The following is a 21,907-nucleotide window of genomic DNA, read 5'->3' as shown; positions in this document are numbered from 1 at the left end:
CACCGTTCCAGGGACCAGAGGTGAAGTGGGGTGCCGTCCCCTCTACTCTAAGAGAGAGAGAAACAGAGTAAAGAGACACTCATAACCTCATCTATGTTTAATTATTCATATTTCTTTTTCAAGCCACTCAACCTTCAGAGTGGGAAGGGCCTTTATCTGGACTGAAGGATGGAGGCGGAAATTCTTACATTTAGACCAGTAACTCAAGTTAGGGGCCCAATTACAGGCTGCTCATAACAAGGGGGGGAAAGAAATTTCAGGAAAGAAATCTGCTCAAACCTTATGACATCACAATGCCACATATGCTTATACTATTACATTGAAATGAAAATCTAAAATTAAATTAAAAATATTCCTGGAGAACTCTTGAAACCCTGAGACTATATCTGCAGACCTCCCGTCTCAAAGTTAAAAAAAAAAAAAGAAAACAGACTTAATAGAAATGTAGAAAATGTGGCTTAAACAAAAACACACACAAAAATGTGCCTATAAACCCTAGCATTATACTCTTTGCACACATTGTGTTGAAAAGTCTATTATTAATAAATTTCTCGGCAAATATCCGAGAGCAATTAAACCCTTTATTACCTGGCAAGGGGAGATAAGAAGCAAAGTAAAAAGGGCAGTAAACCAGCCCACGGGGCCCTGGCCTGGTGCGCGGACCCCGGAGAGGGCAGTTCCTTTCTCCCGGCCTCTACTTTTCCATCAGTTAAACGAGGGACGGGACCTCTGATGCTCAGTCTTGCCTCCAGCTCTGCAGCCTACGAGTACCGCGCTCAGGTGGACACTTGGCACCGGCCAGGGGTCTTTGGCGTGTGTCCAGGTGGAGGGAAGGGGAAAGACAGACGCGCGCGAGGTGCTGCTGCAGGGACGGCAGGTCTGTGTGGGGGCCCGACTGGGGATGGCACAGACGGGGTGTCGCGTGGGGGCCCAGCGGGAGTGCCCGGGCTTTCCGGGGAGGGTGAGGAGTGCCAGTGTCACAATTTTGTCTGCAGGTCCCCAGGACCCACAGCTGAACCCAGTCAACGTCCACTTGTCCTCTGAGTTTCACTTTTGAGAGGATTACAATCGACAGGAGGGGCACGTGCTACCCTGATTCCAATCTGGTTTTCAGAGGGGATTTGGCTCTGCCCTCCGCTTGGGGGAGGCGGCCTAGATCCTCCCTGCACCCGAACCCCAGAGGAAGCGGGGGCCACCTCCTCCCTCTCTGGCTGTCCTGCGGTTCTGTCCCTGATCAGTGCACCCCAGAGCTCTGACCTGTCTTTGGCACCTGCTGTATGCATGAAGGATACACCTGACACCAAGGGAGGAGAAGACCCGGCAGCCCCCGGTTTCAGCCCGGAAGGAGACACGTGAGTGGTCTGGAAGGTCCCTGGTGACGGGTGGCCCTGGCAAGCTGGGGGAGCTGACGAAGCTGGGACAATAGAGCAGGCAGAGTCGGCGTCCTGCAGGGAAATGCCGCCACCTGGTACACTGCGTCCCACGCAGTCTGCACACGCACATTCACGGCGCGGTTTTCAACGCGCTGTCAGCTCATTTGGTCCTCGGTGTTCCCGCACTGCAGGCTGGGTGAGGAGGGGGCGCTAGATTAAAAATTAAGAAACCAGGATCACATTATTCATTTTTCATGTCTCTGAGCCTTGATCTCCTCTTCTGTCACGTGGTGATGACACAGTTGGAAAAATGTTAGGGTGATTGTCTCCATCAGAGAGGAAAGTAGAGGTTTAAGAAAGTAAAGTGAGATGTCCAAGGTCACCGTGCCTCCTAGAACTCATATTTTATTTTGCTTTCGCTTTATAAAAATATGTTGCTTTAACATATGATGAGCTATAGCTGTTTTTAAGGTCTATATAGATACATAAGCTTCAAACTTCGTGAACTGAATTTATTCTCACTACTTAATTATTATGGCTATTTGGCATTTTGAGGATTTAACATTCAAGGCTCTTAAATGAAAAAAATCCTAATGTCCCATGATATGTAGTAATTTGTAGTTTTCTTTAATATGAATTTTAGTAGCACAGGATGAGCCTTGAAATTCAGAGTTGTCATTCACCTAATGCCTGAACACAAACTACCACTTACTGTTGCATTCTAGCACCTACACTTCATCCAGAAAATTAAATCAAATATGGGATTTTAAGAATTTGATGATACATCTACATATTAGGTCACATATCTTGACATTAACAAAGTTTGCCACATTTAATAAGAATAGCAGTTTCAGAAGATTCTTGCTCTAAATTCAAATGGTCAAACAGAGTTGTCAAAAGCTTATAATTAAATGTTTTGATTTAAATTTCCAATTTAAGTCCAGATATTTATTTACCAAAAAAATGTGCCAAAGATTTGCAACACACTGACAGCAGACCCCATGGCAAGGTTTTTCCTTGGCCTTATTGACATTCAGGGCTGGATGAGTCTTTGTTTGGGGCTGTTCTGTGCATTGCAGGATGTTTAGTAGCTTCCTTGACTTCCACCCATTATATGTCCCCTCCCCCCCAGTTGTGACAACCAACAGTGTCTCCAGATGTTGCCAAATGTCCCCTATGAGCAAAACCATCTCCTTCCCCATTGAGAACCCTGGTCCAAGGCGGTTATTCTCCCCTTTTATTGTCTCTCACGAATCTATCCCTGAGCACCAGAGAAGGTTAAGATGTAGTTTTACAACATTCTTCAAAGCTGCATTGATTTGGGCAATGGTTTTTAGGGTTCATTTGTAGGCTTCCCCACCACCCGCTTTAACACAATTGACCTAAAAGAACACAAACCTATGCAGTGCTTCTTTTTAGTTCACACAACTGAGGAGTGGTGCTTGGTGTGGTCTTTGTGGGGCTTTCTTTGCTCTTACTTGGTGAAAAAGATGTTTCTGCTTTTCACAAGAGGAGTCGAGGGAACATCTGCGCCATCCTCAGTCTAAGGCAGTGACTGATGAGATTCAGGGGCGAGGCACCGCCGGTCTGTGCTGTCTTGTAAGGCGCAGTCCCACTTTTGTGTAAATATGGCAGTGCTTTTTTAGATCTAGGTATTGTGACTGGGCTCATGTCCATTTCCTTAGATATGTCTTAAGTGAAAGTACATATTTTTTTAGAAAGCAAAAAGAGTAATATTTGAGTAATAATAATCTCCTGAATCATCAGTTATTCATCTTCATTTCAGACTGTGGATTCTTCCCCTGCCCCACAAAATCTTACCAGAATTAGTTTCTGGGGAAAATGAAGCAGGAATTAAGTCAGCATTGCCCCTGAGCTGGTTCTTCTACTTGGTGTGAAGCAAATTTCTTTCAATAAAATACTTGACACATCAGATATAATATGTCTTAGGCTTTGTTCGCTCTAAATTTTTCATTTTTCAACAGCAAACCTAGCATTCAATCTTTGTCCTTCCCGGTGAGTTTCAGACTTCTTAGCTGTGCAGGAGTTTTATTATCATGCCCATGGAGGGGGCTTCTTGGGTTTGCCAATCTCTGCCAGTTAGGCTATTTCTTTTATCCATTCCTACATGTTTTCAAGATCCTAAAAGGTTGTTTTAAAGGTGTTTCCTTGTTCATCTGCTGAAGCCCCATTTTTTCCTCCGCTTTCTGAGGCTTCCCGGTGCCCCTAGGCTCTCTGAGTGTTGGCACTGGATGTCGGCTTCCTGGCTGCAGCGTGGGGAAGCAGAACCTGCTCTTTCCTCTGCATGTGGAAAACTGTAGTGAGGAAGGACTTTGCAAGAGAAGGTGAGAGGAGGATGAGAAAAAATATTTAAATTCTCCTCTAAAATTTCTGCATGCTCACAACAGATGGACCTAAGGAGTGTTGTTTTTAAAAAAATATGATAGTCCTGTTAGCTCAAGAGTGCATTTCATTTCAATCAGAAAGCTTCCCTTAGGCTTAAAAAATAACTTAAAGTACAACACGTTAAGTGGGGGCTGGGATGTGGTCAGTAACTGCCGAGAAATGGAGCCAAGCCCATTGCACTGGTTGTGAAAGGGTTGATGTGGATTCCTTGTCCACACTGCACAACCAGTGGAGACGGTGGAGTGTGCTGGGTGTGTCACAGCCTCACTTAGGCACATTCTCCTTTCCCTTGTGTTTGCTCTAGGAAGCATGGTGAATTTTCCAGGGTACAGTCTGTCTGGTGTGCTCGCCTCCTTCTTCTTCATCCTGCTGACCACGAAGCCGTCAGGCAGGACTCCCTTCTCCCCTTACTGTGTACTTTAACCTCAGGGAGCCAGTCCAGTGCAGGATCCTAAACACAAAAGGGCTAGAACAACATCTAAGAGCATAGGTCCAGTGGCCAAGGCACCTGTGTTCTTAAAAGGGCTCCTCCACTTCCAGCAGGGTCACCTTTGGAGAGTTATTTGAGTGCTTTGTGCCTTAGTTTCTTCACCTTTATGATGAGAAGAACAGCAGTACCTGTGTCTCAGAGGCCAGCAGAGGCTTTGGGGTTACATGAGGTGTGAAAAGCACTTGAGCCAGTGGCTGGAGCATGTTAAGTTCCTCATCCATCCTCCCACTTCCGCAGGACAGCCCTTTGGGGGCAAGAAAAGCAGCTGCTTCTTGCCATAAATCAAGCAGCATAAGAATACTCGGGAATAAGGCACTGGAAGGAGACTTCCAAGAAATGGACGTGGAAATCTCAGTATACGAATTTTGTCAGTCAACATGTTGCACCTTGAAAAAGGATTATGGAAATTTAACGTCAGAGGGAGGTATCAGAGCCCCAGGGAAAATGCAGCACGTGAAGTGGGAGGAACCCTGGGCAGGGCATCAGAAGGCACAGGCTCTGCCCAGAGCTGCAGAGATCCTGTGACCTGGGGCTGCCTCCTCTCTGCGCTCCTGCTGCAGTTCCCACCTGTCACGGTCAGTCGCATGGAATGACCTTAGTCCCAGCTTCGCAGGTAGGCTCCATCGTGAAGGGTGCGAGCAGATCTCCACTCAACCTCTGTGGAGACCTTTCGAACAGCATCTAGAAAATCACAGCCCTTAACCCACCACAAAATGTCCTCGTGAAAACTGCATTGTACATAGTCCCAGTACCTTCTCCAGAAAAAAAAAGCACGGTTCCTCGAGAGCAATCCTGAAAGCTGAAAAATCTAATCAATGAATTTATTACCTAAATTTTAGGAAGATGACAAAAGTGTTAACACTAATGATAATATATTAATAGCTTCCAATTTAAAAAGTCAATTTACCTATTAACTTATTTCAGCATAAATATAACCCAGAGAGGGTGGTTTCAGTGTCTTAAAGATGAAGAAAGTAAGACTTCAAATCTCAAAGTGTCACTGAGAATAATAATAGATTTGTCCCCAGTCACACAGGTGATAAATGACAGACTCAGCATCTGATCTCAAATTTTTGACCTGCATTTCTTTTCAGTACACGAAATTGTCTCTATAACAAACAAATATGCAAATCGTCAGGCTGGATTTCTCTAAGACGTTGAAAATGAAGCCCTGGCTCCTCTCCGTGCCTCCCTTTTGATGGGCCTGACACCCCAAAGCAAGCACATCGGTTCTCTGCGTGGCGTTGTCTGGTTCCTCTTTTTCTCTCTGTTTTATAGATGACTTTAGAGTGGTTGGTCCTGCCCGTCCTATCCTGGCCAGGGTAGGGGAGGACGCGCTGCTCCCTGTCAGCTCCTGCCCAGGAGGACGGCCGTGCACATGGAAGTGCGGTGGTACCGCGCGGAGCCTGGTGCCCCGGTGTCTGTGCACCGGGATGGGGCGGTGGTGACCGAGATGCAGGTGGAGGAGTACAGGGGCCGGGTAGAGTGGACAGAGGACGACGTTGCTGAGGGACGTGTGGCTCTGAAGATACACAACATCCAACCATCTGACCATGGGCAATACCGGTGCCGTCTCCAGGAAGGAAACTATGGTGCAGAAACAAGCTTGCTGCTCAAAGTAGCAGGTGACTATTTGGGAAAAGACACGGGGTCCCGGAGGGAGAGTTATACTCATTTGCAGTAAGCTGATTGTCAGTTGGAGAATTCCCTTTGAATCACCAAGGCAATTCCTAATGCCCAATCCTCTACCCTGATTCACTTGAAAGCAAGCGCTTCTGGAGTTTTCAAAGCAAGCTCACTGGAAAAATATTTTCCTAAATTTAACTTAAATGGTTTTGAGTATTCTTTTTTTTAGTGTAAAATATTAAGGGGATACAAATGCTATTGGTGCATGGATAGCTTTTATAATGCTTAAGTCAGGACTATCAGTGTGCCCATCCCCGGACTCCTGCTTACTGTACCTGTTAGGTAGGTTTTTACCTGTCCCTCCTGCCCCCTCCCCCCTCCTGATTTCCAATGACTTTTACTTCTCTCTGGGCCCCCGTGTGCACATGGATTAGTCCCAAATTATTAGAGAGTGCTTGTAGTGTTTGTTTTGACAATTCTTGAGGATTATTTGACATCCATGGCATACAGGCATTAGCAATTTCAAGGCACGAGCTGTGCCACTCAAGGCTGGTGTGCGAGAGCCAGTCGCCTGCTGGGTGAGCCAGCCCGGATGCCTGCCCAGCGCCCGTATCTCGGGGAAATGGTTGCTTTCTACCCAACCTCATCTGTGCAGTAACTGAGATGTGAAAACTTTGTGTCTTTGTGAAACTCCTCCAGCTGGGAAGCTAGCGCTGAGACCAAGAGGTTAAGAATGTTGTGCTTTTATGGAGATTATCATATACCGGGTTCGATGAACTGGGGACTCAGAGGTGCTTCTGGACACAGCCACTGTGAATGACAAGGATCTGCAGAACGCTGCTGTATCAGCAAAGCAGGAAGGGGTGGGGAGGAAGAGGCCAAGCGAAGAATAGATCTGTCTTACGGAAAAATAAGCATTTGAACAGTAAACTGTCCTCTGCTTTTCTGACGGGAATAACTCCTCCATGTCCTAAAGAGAACATCAGGCGAATCTACCGTACCAGGGAACTAGTTCTCTGGAGATGCTAATGGCCCTGGCTGGCGCTGCTTCCCGCCCTATTCCCCCATGCGGCAGCTTCCTAACCTTTTTTTCCTTGACACCCATGGCTGTTATTATTACTGTTACTATATTCATGGTGATTCAAAATGGATTAAGGAATCCATGTTTTTCTGACATGTGGGGGGTGAGGAGGGAAGATACTAATGCATTTCGCTATCATCGACCTTCACAAATAAGCCACAAATTCTCTAAGGCTCCAAGGGAAGAGAGTGGTTTCTTCCCCAGCAAGTGATAAAGACAGAATTTCCATCTGTGGAAAAAAGGGTCCGCTGTTTGGATTTGGAAGTTTCGTTTTGAATAGAGAAAGAACTTCTTGATTACATAGATCTAAGCTAGGATTTCCCAAAAAACATTTTCCCCAATGAACAGGATATTTAGATACAAAGAACTTCCCATGGAACTTCCCATTTCCCACGCTCCAGTTTATCCATTCACATCCCAAAGTCGTGACCACCACCAAAAGAAATGGGAGGGCCAGACCCCAGGGAAGTGATTTCTGACTTTATATTAAATATTCCATCTAAATTGGAATCCAGATATCATCTAATATGTCAGACAAAGTGCCTGATACAGATAATATTAAGATGAAAAGGCAGAGTTTGAAGCATGGAGAAATTCCTGAGTGAATTACTCATCTTTGTTTGCAGTACTAGAGACATAGCAAAATGTCATTGTAGCCCCTTCTCATAGTCACCTGTCTGCATCTGAAGAAATACACTAGTCAGATGGTAAAATGTAAAGATCCAGACTGGAGAACAAATAAAGTGTAACTGATCTCCAGTTTGAATGGGGAGAAGACTTTGTCCCCCTTTCTCGTCCCCAGACCCCTGTCCCTGAGAGCACCGTCACTGGGATCTCGGTCTGCGATTGGTGCCTCCGTGGGCTCCGGGACTCAGCGCCGCGGCTTCTCTCTGCAGGTCTGGGCTCTGCCCCTGACATCCACGTGGAGCGATCTGTGGGAAGCGGAGTCCAGCTCGTGTGCACAGCAAAGGGCTGGTTCCCAGAGCCCCAGGTTTACTGGGAAGACAGCCGGGGAGAGAAGTTGCTGACTGTCTGAGCATCACATCCAGGACGAAGCTGGCCTGTTCTACGTGGAAGACACGCGTGTGGTCGGGAATGTCCCTGTGGAGACCGTGTCCTGCCTCATCCACAACCCCACCCTGGCTGAGGAGAAGAGGTCAGTCATCGACATCGCAGGTCAGTGCTCCGCCTCTAGGATCAACATGCCCAGGTCAGCAGGAGAGGCTCCAGGGGCTGCACCAAAGCACCTCACATTTTTTATCAAGAAAAATATCTAACAGTTAGTAATATGTATTAAAAACTATAGGACATTTATGACTGGAAATATAGGTACTGCATTTTGATTGACTAGCCGTGAATGGCACTTCAGTTATTTTTGAGTTCTACCTTTTCTTCTACTGCATTGATTCGTTTAACTCACAAATATGCATCACATTGTAAAGAAAATGACACTATACACCTTCAAGGGACTATTTTTCCTGTGCTGTGTTGTGCTTAGAATAAATTTACTTCTAGAAATTTATTACAAGAAGATAATCAGAGATGGAGACAACTATTTATATAATGGAATATTAATTATACCCTCATGTATAAATAACAACAAAAACAACCAAAAAAACCAGTGTTGAGTATTAAGTTTCTTATGTTACTATAAGTTATAGCATTGATGAAAAATGGTATTCTCCAATAATTCCAATGATAAAAAAATCCTCATGATGTACTATTCAATGATAAAAGATTACATCTATCTACCTATAAATAGATTTCCAATCATATAAAAATTATCAGCTTTAAGTAACTTATAGCTGCACTAAGACTTTTGGGATGTCCTCTATATTTGGATACAAGAATATAGTTGTTCATATAAATGGATAAAAAGCTTAAAGTAAATGTTATATTTTAATATTGAAAGAAGCTCATAATATGTTATATATATTTAGTCTCTGTATATACTATATATATAATCTCTGTTTGCAATATAGGTGATAATTTCCCATGTGCATATAATTTTATACTTTTCATGCATCTATTATATAAAAGGAACATGTATTATTTTTATAACTTACACTTAAATATTTATATGCTAAATATCAGCAGAAACAAACAGAATCATGGGGAGATAGAAGTGAGAGCATTTTTCTTGTGCAGAGAAAAGAAAAAAACAGTTGTACCACTGGGTGATCCTTGGGAAAGAATGAATATTTTTCTGCATTTCGTATTTTTTCTATGAATTGAGCTTTCCTATAAAATGTAGAACTTGCTTTTATTTTTTTGAAACAGTTTCTCTCCATTCCCTTAGACCAAATTCCTTAATGTGTGATTTTCCCTTTGCAGAGAAGCTCCAGGCTGCGCTGGGTAAGTAGGACGTGCAGCGAGCACCCTGCGGGGAGACTCTGCCGTCCTCAGCGTGTGAGAGTTAACGTAAGACCTCATGAGCCAGAGGAGAAACTGAGGCACAACTTTACCGAATCCTATGTTCAGTGAGCACCAGAGGGGACCAGCAACCTGCAGCCTCCTTAAGAGACTTTTCCACTGGGTCACCTGCCACTCTAGGGGTTCACAGGGATTCCCCTGAGCCTCAGCTGGAGTCCTGCAAGGAGCAGGGGCATCACCTCTGCTCTGTGCAGCCAGAGGAAAGGGCGCTGCCTTGGGGTGGAGGGAGATGGAAGGGGACAGCTGGGCACAGCTGGCCTGGCTCTGGAGGCCTGTTTAAAGCATTTCAAGGGTAAGTGAAGGCAGTGTCATCATGACAACTGGAGGTCACACCCACCCCCTCCACCCTTGGCCCTGCTCTGGGCCCTGCACCCGCAGCTCACTCCAGTAGGCCCCTAACCTCATCGCTGTTGGGAGGGCGCTGCTGCTTCCTGGGTACAGCGTGGGACCCTGTGACTGGGGCGACGATTTTCCTTTTCCTTTCCTTTTCTTTTCTTTCTTTCTTTTTTTTTTTTTTTTTTACCATGTAGCTGGACTTCAGGTATTATTTTATTGTACCTAAGATAAGTGGTTTAAAAAATAACCAACTGATATTCAAGCCCCTTCCAGTTGCTCCTTTAGCTCCTTACCGTCTCCTTCCTCTTTATGGCCTCTTCTCCCAGCCCGAGAGGACCAGCCCAGATGCACTTGACCCTCGTTGCCTCCTTCCCTCAGTACCCTGCTCTCCCTTGCCACCTTCTGCAGAAATGCGTGTGTGCTTGTGTGTGCTTTAGGTGAGCTTACGGGCTCCTTTCAGCACATGTAGAAGTTTTTTGAGGAAAATCAGATGACAAACACACTCCAATCCCTGCCACAGTCTACTGTGGCACCCTTGACCCCATCGGGTCATAAAGATAAAGGGAAGGGTTTCGGGAAGGTCAAAGGTAACTCCACAATGTGGGGAGAGACGCACCTGAGAGCCTTCTGCCTGGGGCAGCACACGTGTCTGATCCCACAGAAACCTTGACGGGCAGCGCGTGTTAGTTACAGATCAGGACGTCAAGCCAGTGTGTGGGGCAGGCTGACACACACCGCTGTCCCTCAGTGAGGAGTTGCTCCTCAGAGTTCTCTGAGACAACTTGATGCACCCATTGGAGACCCAGCACACAAAACACAGTCCCATGTCCTGCTGTGCCTAAATTGTGCCGACCTTCGGGAACCACAATACAACAAGGAGGAAGGAAGGAGCGTCCCTTTGCTCCCTGTCGGTGGGAGCAGGGCTGTGGTCCTGGAGCTTTGCCGGTGAGTGCGGTGACTGAAGAGCCCACGAACTCCACAGCCGCCCCTGTGTTGTCCTCATGAGTCTGAGGCCCAGAGGCAGGACCCACCGCCAAGGGCAGCCAGGACACCCAGCTCCCTGTAGAAATCCCTGCTCCTACTCTGGCAAACCACGTCATTCAGTTATAAAAATAATGACTACTTTTTTTGAAATATTAATTATATGCCAGGCACTACGCTAAGTGCTTTGCAGGAATTCTTTTATTTTTTTTTTTTTTACAATAGTTACAAAGCTGAATAGATTTATCCTCATTATACAATTAGGAAGTCATCTTTGAGACATACGTGGTTTGCAGAAAACCACAAAGAAATTGTGATATTTGCCTTGTAGTGTACGTCTATCTAATTGAAGGGTGCAAGTTCTTAATCACTTATGTGTGATTTTGTCAGCGATTAGTCTCTATTTTTCTCATCTTATAAATGAACAGGTTGACCTTAATCTCCAATGTGGTGTGCAGTTCTCAGAGACCAGACAGAATGTAGTTTAGCATATTTGAGAAATGAGATAGTGCACTTAACGGAATATGCTAATTGAAAGAGGATTGTATGGTATGGTGACAAGATTATCAAGTCTCAAGGAATTAGTGTATAATTCAATGTACTTCACACTCCAGAAAGGATTTAATTTTTCAGTGAATATTCAGAAGGTATTTCAGGAGCATACATACAATACTCAAAAAGAAAACAACAATAAATTTGAACACAAACCGCATGGGAAGCTGTGAACTAAACTGTATACAAAGGGGAAATTATGCGGAGCTGCTCCCAAGGAGCTCGTACTCTAGTAGAACATCAATAAACACACAAGGCTGCAGGATTTGTCTAGTACTTTCAACTTTAGTTTTACTTGGATTCTGGAAAAATAGGAATTTTGTCTAATTACAATGTATCTAATTAATTGAATCTCCACACTCTATTTTGCTTCCTTTAGTCTCCATTAAAGTCAATTGTAGCTCTTAATTACCTATGTCTAGCAGGGCAGACCAATTTGAGATTTGATATATGCCACAGGTCATGGACAGGGAAGAAAATCCTCAATACAAGTAACAGAGATGAAGAAACAGTGTGTTTTATTAAGTAATTTCCTGTAAGACATATAGCTGGAGAAAGAGCTGCAAACTAATCCCCGGTTCATTTTCTCTGCTTCTTACACTTATCTTCAGATTTTAACAGGTACCTAGGGAAAGGGATAACATTGTTTTAGGTGAAAGTGCAGGACAAAGCAAACAAAATGCTGGAAGTAATTGGGAGTCAAATATTATTAACAGCCAAAATAGAAGGGAGTAAACTGAAAATTAGAATTGTGTTGATAGTGACCTTCCTCTCTAGAAAGCTACCTAGCAGTTTTTGGCCAGTGACATGATGGGGATGTTATGCCTTTGGCCACTGACTCCGTGCAGAAAACCTACAATTTTATGACTGTATTTCTATTATAAGTGATCACAGCACATGCAAAACCATTCTTATCATTCGATAGAAGAGGATGACTCTCAATTAGAATAGGGCAAAATTGGCATGGCCAGGGCCTGATGAGATGGAAGTTGGAATATAGCTGGATCCAGGAACTCCCTCAGAGATAATCTTCCCCGCTCTCCACAGTGGGAGAAGTAGATGCCTTTTGTGCATTCATCGTTGTTTCACGGTTGTATTTTGTGGACCTTCTCAATTTTTGATCTTGAAATGTTTCTCAAAGTTATCTGAGGACATTCAGCTTGGTCTGGGTCTACAACCCCACACATGTGGAACATTGCAGAAAGAAAATATGGTGGCTGGACCAGAATTACAAGGCATTATAAGACTACCCAGAGGGAAGTTTCTTAACTTTCATTACCAAAAATCCACATGGGACTCCTGTCCAACCCCACCATCATCAGGGCAGAGGGTGGGGTTGGCTCCAGTGCCCTCAAGCCCCACAGGTCCGTGTGCCTCTGTTCACAGCATGTGGTCATCCAGGTGCCGTATACAGACACAGCAACCTTATCATATGGGGAGGAATATAGCAAATTTATAGCTTAAGAAACTGAGACACAGACAGATTAAGAATTAGTTTAAGATCATACATGTTGCAAGTATTAAAAGAAAAATTTTAGACACAGTAAATTTAGCAGAGTTGAATTGAGCCAAGAATGATTCTGGAATCAGGCAGCCCTCAGAACCAGAACAGATTCAGAGAACTCCAGGCAGCAACTTGATGGGACAGCATTTCTGGACAGAAAAGGAAAGTGAGGTACAGAGACAGCGCCATTGGCTAGAGCTGGCGTTTGCCCGTTGGAACGTGGCTTGGACAGTTGTTCGCCTGTAGCTGGCTCACGTGGGGCTGCGACTCAGTTTGTCACTACCGAAGTGCACTCCTAGTTAGGCTTTCAGTTACCTGATATACCAGGTTAGGTTGCAGTTTGTTACATAAGGACTCACGTACAGAGGTATCCTCAGGCCAAATTTGTAAATCCTTTATTTTATTCTGGGAGATTTTACTGCAAAATTATTTTATTATCAGTCTGTAAACTGAATAAAATTACAGGTGGGGCTGGTGAGGGTTCATCTACTGATTTTTTTTTTTTTTTTTGGACTGACACACATCATGGATGGTCCTTCCTTGAACAAGGACATCATCTACCTGGAGGCCACGAAACCCCCACCTCTCCCAAATATGACCTTGGCCCTCACGGATCCCCTGGGATGCTCATGGGTTCTAAACCCCACTAGAGATTTTCTTGCTGAGGATATAATTTGCCCCATTTTGATACTTTCATTGTGTTTTGTCTGCTGTATTCAACAGCTTCCTTAAAAGTGATTGGACCTTCCCAGCCCACCCTTGTCAGAGTGGGAGAAGACATAGAGTTGACCTGTTACCTGTCCCCCAAGGCTAATGCACACAGCATGGAGGTGAGGTGTGTCCGATCCCACCGTTACCCTGCTGTGCATGTGCACACGGATGGGGACCCTGTGGCTGGAGAGCAGATGGCAGAGTACAGAGGGAGGCCTGCGCTGGTGAGTGACGCCATCGACGAGGGCAGATTGACCCTGCAGATACGTAGTGTCAGACCTTCAGATGATGGGCAGTACCGCTGCCTTTTTGAAAAAGATGGTGTCTACCAGGAGGCCAGCTGGGATCTAAAGGTGGTAGGTAAGCATTCCAGATAGATGTTCCTACAACTTTAAAATTTCTCTGCACCTGAAATTTTCTTAATGCACATTTGTCATCAAATTTATATCAAACCCTCCAACATGCAGGAAGTGTCATAGATACTTAAAGTCCACAAACTCAAATGGACCAAATGTAATTCTTTAGATAATAGAGCTTGTATCCTTCCCAGTATTTTCAAAAAGTGACCATATATTTAGGGAAATCTAAGAATTTTACTCCATAAATTTACATAAACCTCATTAATTCACAGTTTGCTATTAAAATTCTGGAAAATATGGTTACTAGGAAGTATAATAATTTGAAAGATAAACTGGATCCACTGCATAAACAAAAATCATATAGATTGACAGTGTTGGCAGGGATGGAGGAGGAAAGACAAAATCACTCTCTGCATCATGATTTCCCACTGACTACCTCTGAGAGAATCATTTTCCAAGGTTAGCAAATGCCATTGAGTGCAGAGGCCCAAATCCTCGACAGTCTGCACTTTTCTCCCATGGATTCTGAATCTACATTGATAAATGTATTTAGGAAATATCCACAGGGACACATGCTGAGAAGTCAAATGGGCCTCGTCATTTTCTGCTATTGGACGTAGATATTTATAAGATTTTGATCTTTGAGAATATTCTCTCACTGATTTTTTTTTTCTCCTGTCTGTGTGATCCATGCCCTGTCAAAGTTATTTTGTTCTGAGGGACAGAAGAATTATATTGGATTTGAAAATATGTCTTATCTCTTAATCTATCCCAGGATGATTTAGGAATACAAAAAATAAAAATAAAGACAAATAAACAAAACAAAACAAGATGACCCCCCAGCCAGACTCTTCCCTAGGTGGAGCTTCGCTGTCTATCCCCACCCCCTCCACTCTTCATACCCCGCCCCTCTCAGTGACGTCACTGCCACACAACCCCCAGAGAGACTCTAGGCCTTGGTTCCTGGATCTCTATCCCCAGGTCTGGGATCTTCCCCACTGATCACCATGGAGGCCACCAAGGCTGGAGAAGCACAGCTGACATGCTCCTCAGATGGGTGGTTCCCACGGCCCCAAGTGCAGTGGAGGGACACAGAAGGGAAGACAATGCCACCAACTTCTGAGAACCTGACTCAAGGCAGCCATGGGCTGTTCCACGTGGAGACATTTCTGTTGGTGACCAACATCACTGCTGCCAATGTGACTTGTTCCATCAGCAGCCCCCTTCTGGGTGAGGAGAAAACGGCCACTTTTTCTCTCTCAGGTTGGTGATTTCATATGTTCTCCTCAGATTTGGGAAACAAACGTCAAGACCAACCCAAACTTACTCATTTTATTACTCTTCTTTTAAAAATTTTTATTTTCTTCTCTGCAAGGAAGTACCCTGCTATCTCTTGGGAGGCTGGCTTCAGGACACCCAGGGGTCTCCTGCCCTGAGTGTTCCCCCCGCATCCCCAACTAAGGCCTAAAGTAATACTTTTTGTTGGGTGTAGACTAAGTTGAGTCTGTCTTCACTATAACTCCAAACTCTCCTCTTCCGATGTGAAAACTATTACAGCACTTTGCTTTTTTGCGCCTCATGGTAGATTTTCTTCTGGATTAGAAACTAATTTTCCCTAAAACCATCTTCATGGCTGTGGCCTGGAGAATTTTATCCTTTTGCCACCTCACTTGTTCCAGTGATTCTATGATATCATCAGAAGAGAGAAGAGAAAAGCGTGTGTGTACGCGTGCATTTCTGAGAAGAGGGAACACTGAAGTGAGGCCTAAGCTTAGTCTCTGCTCCGTCCCTACAGAGCAGGGAGGAGCAGACCCACCACCTGCCTGAGGGGCCCAGTTCCCTCCTCCCCAGCCCAGGAGCTGCTCAGATGAAAAGGATGATCTTGGTATTGTCCCAGTTTCATGATTTACTGGGATTCTGGGTTGCCGTTTTAGAGCCCCAGATGACTTTTTTGTGGGAGCTACTCCTTCTTTGGGGATTGCTTCTCACTGCGGCTGTAGGCCTGACCAGGAGGAGGAGCCGTGGCAAAGGTGAGTTGGTAAACAGTGCGACACTCTGCGGTGGACCGTGGACCGTCTGCGCGCTTTCCCCAGCCTCCCTCGTCAGCACCTCCACGGGGGCTTTGGAGGAGTACTCGGTCCTGAGAGCCCACGGCTCACGCCCAGGTAATCGAGGCTCGGTGCCCAATGGGGCCACAGTTTACAGTGGCAATAGAAGCAAAAGGACTAAAAGACAATAATTTGATTCCATACTGCCCATCTCCAAGCGATCTAGGGAGAGGAAGAAAAAGGTCAGTGGCTAGCCTCCTTGGTTTTGCAGCTGGGAGATAAGGATTCACTGAGATTCCGTTGGCATGAACATTTCACTACGATCTTTAAAAATGGGGGCACCCACTTATGGTGATTCCTGCTCGGCCAGCGGAGGACTTCCCACGTGTTGACAGAAAGGCTGTTTTGTGCACTCTGTGAAGTTCTCCCACTGTAAATTTCTATGTCAGGGAAAATTTGTTTGCCTGTTTGGATGTTAACAGCATAGAATTAATACTTTTCAATATTGATTAATTATCAGAATGGATTTTCTTTCTTTGCAGTGAATGTGCCACAGGATCCAAATACGGCTTACCGGAAACTGATTCTTCCTGAGGGAAGCAAGGGTGTGTCCCCTGGACATTCCCGCGGCCAGACGTCCCCCAGAGATTTGACTACCTGCTCTATGTGCTGGGCCAAGAGGGGCTCAAGGCAGGGAGGTGGTGCTAAGAGCTGGGGGCTGGGCATGGCGCAGGATGGACCCCGGGTGTTGCCAAGGACAGTGCTGTGAGGAAAGGAGTCATCTCTGTGTCACCTGGGAATGGGGTCTAGGCAATGGGTTGCTATGGAAGTGACGCCTGGGCCATCACCTCTCCTCCAATCCTCCTCTCCCTTAAGGTGGCCCCTGGATAGGTCAGAACCTCCCTGACTGTGCCTCTGAGCACCTCTCCTTTTACAACGCGACCAGCAGGTGCCCTATCCACACCTTCCCCAAGACTTTCTGGGACTCTGCATCCTCTTCATTCTTTGGTTCCTTGATGTAGATTCTCTGGGAATTTTTCTGCACCCAGAAGGGGATCTTCAACATCTCCAAGGAAAACAGCAACTTTGGATTCTAGAAACCCAGATGATGTTCTGAGTCCCAGATCTTTTCTTCTTTCACCAACTGCTTGAAGGGACTCACATGATCATAAGTGCCAAGTCCAGTGCTTTACTCTCACTCTGGCTTCAAATCCGCCTGGAGACTGGGCCCTTCAGAGACCTGTCCTACTGCAGATTCTCTGCTGCGCAGCCTACTGATCACAGCCTCATATCCGATGCCCAGGCACCCTTAGGAAGTCCAGTAGAACATGCACTTTAGCCTAGAGGAAGAAATGAAAGGAATAGTCAAGTATTTGATCAGTTTCTTTAAGATGATGACAAGTAATTGTCCATGTAAGTGGAGCTGAGAAAACAAAAAGCACAGTTAAAAAAGACTGAGATAAAATACAGTTGAATATAAGGAGAAAAATATAATTACTAAGATATAATCTTGAAAATCAGATGAAGTGTTGTGAAATCCCTACTTCAGAAGGTTAATAGACGTTATTGAGTGAGGAAAAATATTAGGCATTCTAATCCAAGAGATAAATTAATTATGTATCATGTATACGAAAATGTCAATTTACAGAGAAAAATAAAATGCACAATTTAAAATTAATAATTATAAGAAACATAAGCAATAAATGCAACACAGAGTAAAAAATATTTTAAAGTCATAATGATTTAAAGAAGAGAACTGCATGTGAAAGAAAAAAGAATGTGAAAAAGAAAGATTTTCGGAAAATCTTAAAATCTTATGAAGTGAGAAAGAGGAATATGGCCGATGACACTGGCTTCCTAGGCGGCAGTTGGCACATGGGCATCACGGTCCCACGTGGCTCATTCGCTGACAGCACTCTGGAGCTTCTATTCCAGGTCACAATTTTTTTTTTTTAACTCAAGATAATATTTCAAACTATGTATTATTCTTCCACAAATATTTACACATTTATTTTATTTTATTTAAAAAAATGTTTCAATTGTGATAAAATATGCCTAACAGAAAATTCATCATTTTGACCATTTTAAAGTGTACAGTTCAAGGGTGTCTAGTACATTCACAATGAGACCATCATCACTATCTAGTTCCAGAATATTTTCATCATGTTAAAGTAAACTCCATACCCACTGAGCATTACTAGTAGTGCTTCAGTTACTACCCATTTTTTCCCTCCCCCACCCCCGGCAGTCTCCTTTCTCTCTCTATGAACTTTCCTATTCTGGGTGTGATTCATATAAATGGAATCATAAAATATTTTTCTGTGTGTGGCTTTCACCTAGCATGACGTTTTCAAAGTTCTTCCTTGTTGTAGTACGTACCAGTACTTCATTCCTTTAAAAAAAAATTTAAAAATACCATTTTAAGACAGTTTTAGGTTTATAGCAAAATTGTATGGAAAATGGAGAGTGTTCCCAGATCCCCAAATCTCTCCACTCTCTCCCCGTAGTTTGTGTGGGACATTTGTTACAACTGATGAACAAATATTGATACATTATTTCCAACAAAAGGTCATAGTTGACATTAGGGTTCACTTTTTGTGTTGCACATTCTATGGCATTTAACAAATGATTTATACATTACATTGATATCCCTTTTATATTTTGAAAACTTAAATTTATTAGTAAATATGCTAGCTTTGCTGGAAAATATTTTAATGTTACTCTATTTTGATTTAATGTAATAAAATGATTTATTTAATAATGCTTGAAGATTAACTGTTATTTTTCGTTTATTTTTGAATCTTCCTTCCCAGTCAATCTGGTTCTTTGCTTGTTGGTCTGTGCTTGTGTGAGCCCTTTAAATAAATATATAGGCTTTCCTGGGAGAAAGTCTCATAAGAATTTTATTTTTAATCAGTCACATTCTGTCAGTGTATACTAAGAAACATATTTCCCTGTAGCTTCCCAAACTGGCAATTAATTTAGTTTTTCAGTTCCAATTCCAGTTAGACCAGGGTGGCTTGAGGACGATGCCCCCGGTCACTGGGACAGTCACTGTGGCTGATGGATGAGTGACTGGATTGGCCCGTCAAGGAGGCAGCCCCTTCCCAGTCCTAATGTGCAGACAGCTGGATGTAGTCACGGAGAGCATGACGACTCTCCAAATAGATGCATGGACGGCTGGATCTCAGTTTCAGGGGAGAACAGGAGGAAGCCAGAGAGACTAAATTTGTCAACCTCCTGCCTGTTAATCTCCTTCCTTTGTCAGCATGGTGTAAATTCGTGAGGACAGTGATTTTGTCTGCAGATGTGTGTATGTCCCCACAACGTAGAAAACTGGCACATATTGGTTGATCAATAAACATTTGTAAAACACATGTATCATTTCATAAAGTAGATATTTATTGAATATCTTATCTATAGAATGCACCCGGCTAGGGCCTAGAGATACAATCCTTGATAACACATAATTCTTGTCCTCAGACCTTCCTTCATTCTAGGGGAGTCACTTTGTTTTTTGAAACTCTTATTATACCTTCATAAACCTTACTGAAAATAGGATTGCCAGAGTAGTCCAGTAGTAAAGAATTGACTGATGGCGCCAGATTGTGACTTCACTTTGCCAGAAAGTATAGGCTACTTGGAGACCCTGCCCTGCTTATTGACCTACCCACAGCCACAGTGGGGACAAGGTGGGCTTTGTTATCCCTGACACTTCTACAACGCTGATTCCAATAGACCATCTGCCTTCATTTTTCTCTCAACATCCACCTCCAGTCACTGCTCCTCAATCCCCAAGCTTAGTTAGAAGGACAAACACACATTAAAATGAGCGGAGAAGTGATAAGTGAAAGAATCTTGTTTTAGAAGAAAATATAAATTCAGCTCCTACAGGAGAGATACTAAAATCTCCTTTGGAAACCTCGTGCTGAATGTCCTGAGTGTGTAAGAAAAGTTAAACATTCAGAGCTGAACCCATTATGCTTCTTGTTCTATGTCACAGTTCCATGCCCCTTTGTTCCTGTTTTGTCGTTACCCCCGTGTATAGGGTTTATGCCCACAAATCGCTTCTTCCCCACCACGTCCATTTGATTATACCTATTAATATTTTCCCACCATTTAGTTGCCTCTCTCCTGCCTTTATCATTTCTTGCTTGAATTATGTAGGTCTTCCGTCTAGTGTCGGTGAAGTTAAGATTCTGGGCTCTGGGTTGATTCTTCCTGGGTTCCACTCCTGGTTTTGCCACTTAGTGACCGTGTGCCAGGGACATTTCACCACGGAGATACATGTTTCAAGAGAGGGTGTTAAAGGACTTGTGGTTTAAGGATCTGGCAATAGTGCAGAAAGACCTAAATGGATCTCTTCCGCCGTCAGGAAGAGAGGGCTCATTTAACAGCGGAAGCTGGTACTCTGCGTCCTTAAAAGCATAAACTTGGTGATAAGCAGCTGGAGAAGGCTGAGGTGCGGTGAAGACAAGGGAAACCCTCAGCAGTGGGAAAAACACAGAAAGAAAATATATGCTAACGTTAGCAATGGCTCTTTCTCCATGAAGGCTACAGAGGCTTCTTCATTCCTACTTAACTGTTTTCTCCCTGAAAGCATAAACTACAACATCAATCCTGTTTTCATTCGCCATTCTCCACAGGACACAATTCTGGACTTGCTCGCCAGTGAGAAATTATTAAAGAAAAGGGCTCTTTCCTCCCAGAAGGCTTGGACTTCCGCTCCAGTGGTTTACAGCTGACATCAGACTTCTCCCTCCCTAGACAAAGTCCAAGATTGAAAGTCGATGGGACACCAGAGCCTGAAGAATGGGCAAACTGAGCTATTAAATGTCGAAAACTTGAGCAGATTTCTGTGTCTCTCCCTCCAACAGTGGGAACGTGTAGTGAGAGTTCACTCAACCGTGACCCTTCCTTTTCAGTCCCACCCTCCTCCATATCTGATAACAACAAAAAAAAAAAAAAGAAGAAGAAGAGAGGTTTTCTCTTTAAATATTGGTTTAAAAATATTTACTTCAACACAACTCAGCAAGAAAACAGAAGAGAGATGCAGGCACTTGTTTAGAATTTTCTTGTGACAAACTGTTATTGCCCACACAGAGACTGGATTTCCTTGATGGTAACAGTAAGGACATTCCCTTGGCATCTTCCCGTTGTCTCATTTCTCTCTCTGCCTCTCTCTCTGTGGAAAAGCCTGGAATCAAACCTACTGAAATGGAACTCCCTTAACCACTCTACCCAGAGAAAACACCCGTAAGAAGCTAGAGCGGAGGCAGCAGAGGTGCCCAGGGACTCAAACATTTGCTTCTTAAGGTGAAATAGAGAGTTCGCTTGTATCACAACTACTTAAAGGAGTTACAGAGGTCATTGGAAAGAATCAGGGCAATTTTCACTGTGACCGGAAGCTGTGCAGATGGTCACAGATGTGCCAGCCCCCTGAAAACTAACATAAGGTTGGACATTCCACAGGTGACTCCAGTGAAGGAATAGATGTGGGATCCACCCACCATGTTGTAAAAGGACACAGCCCCAGCCCCCCAGTCCAGGAACACTTCTGTCCTGTGGGGCGCTGCCGCAGCAACAGAGATTCTGACGGGGAGGTAAGAGCCATGACTTTCCCTTCCTGGTAGGCCACCACCCAGAAAGCCTTCTCTGGACTTTCTACAAACCACCTCTCTCTCTTCACTGTATCTGAGCAAACACCCAGAGCCCAAATCATTCCAGGTCCAACGTCTGTCCCCATATTTACTTCTACCTCCCAATAATGTCTCCCTGCGGTAAAGCAATTCTGACCCAGAACGCAGAGGACGGTTCCATATTCTCCTGGCCCTTGGTGTGTTGGGGCATCACAGTTCTGAGGGACGTTGTCTATTGAAGAAACATGTCTTCTACTCTCAGATACAATGAGCTTGGGATGAGCTGTGTCTGGATCCAGAGAAGCAGCCACTGTGGGTGTGGGGGAAAAAAAGAGGTCAGTCCACAATGGAGACGGATTGGCCTTAGG

General features: G+C 44.3%; 1 protein-coding gene across 1 annotated transcript; it reads left to right on the top strand.

The window, feature by feature from the left end:
* Positions 1-2,200: 2,200 nt before the first annotated feature.
* On the top strand, positions 2,201-17,630 carry BTNL2 (butyrophilin like 2). Its single transcript, XM_069487942.1, is given in 10 exon segments — positions 2,201-4,167; positions 5,548-5,610; positions 5,613-5,894; positions 7,873-8,002; positions 8,004-8,152; positions 9,311-9,331; positions 13,506-13,853; positions 14,834-15,115; positions 15,787-15,882; positions 16,443-17,630. Coding segments are annotated over 10 exon segments (1,677 nt in total). The 5' UTR covers positions 2,201-4,088; the 3' UTR covers positions 16,670-17,630.
* The last annotated feature ends 4,277 nt before the right edge of the window (positions 17,631-21,907 follow it).

The sequence above is a fragment of the Eulemur rufifrons genome, chromosome 15 (assembly GCF_041146395.1).
Source record: "Eulemur rufifrons isolate Redbay chromosome 15, OSU_ERuf_1, whole genome shotgun sequence".
NCBI classification, from domain to species: Eukaryota; Metazoa; Chordata; class Mammalia; order Primates; family Lemuridae; genus Eulemur; species Eulemur rufifrons.
This window is presented reverse-complemented; position numbering and strand designations above follow the sequence as displayed.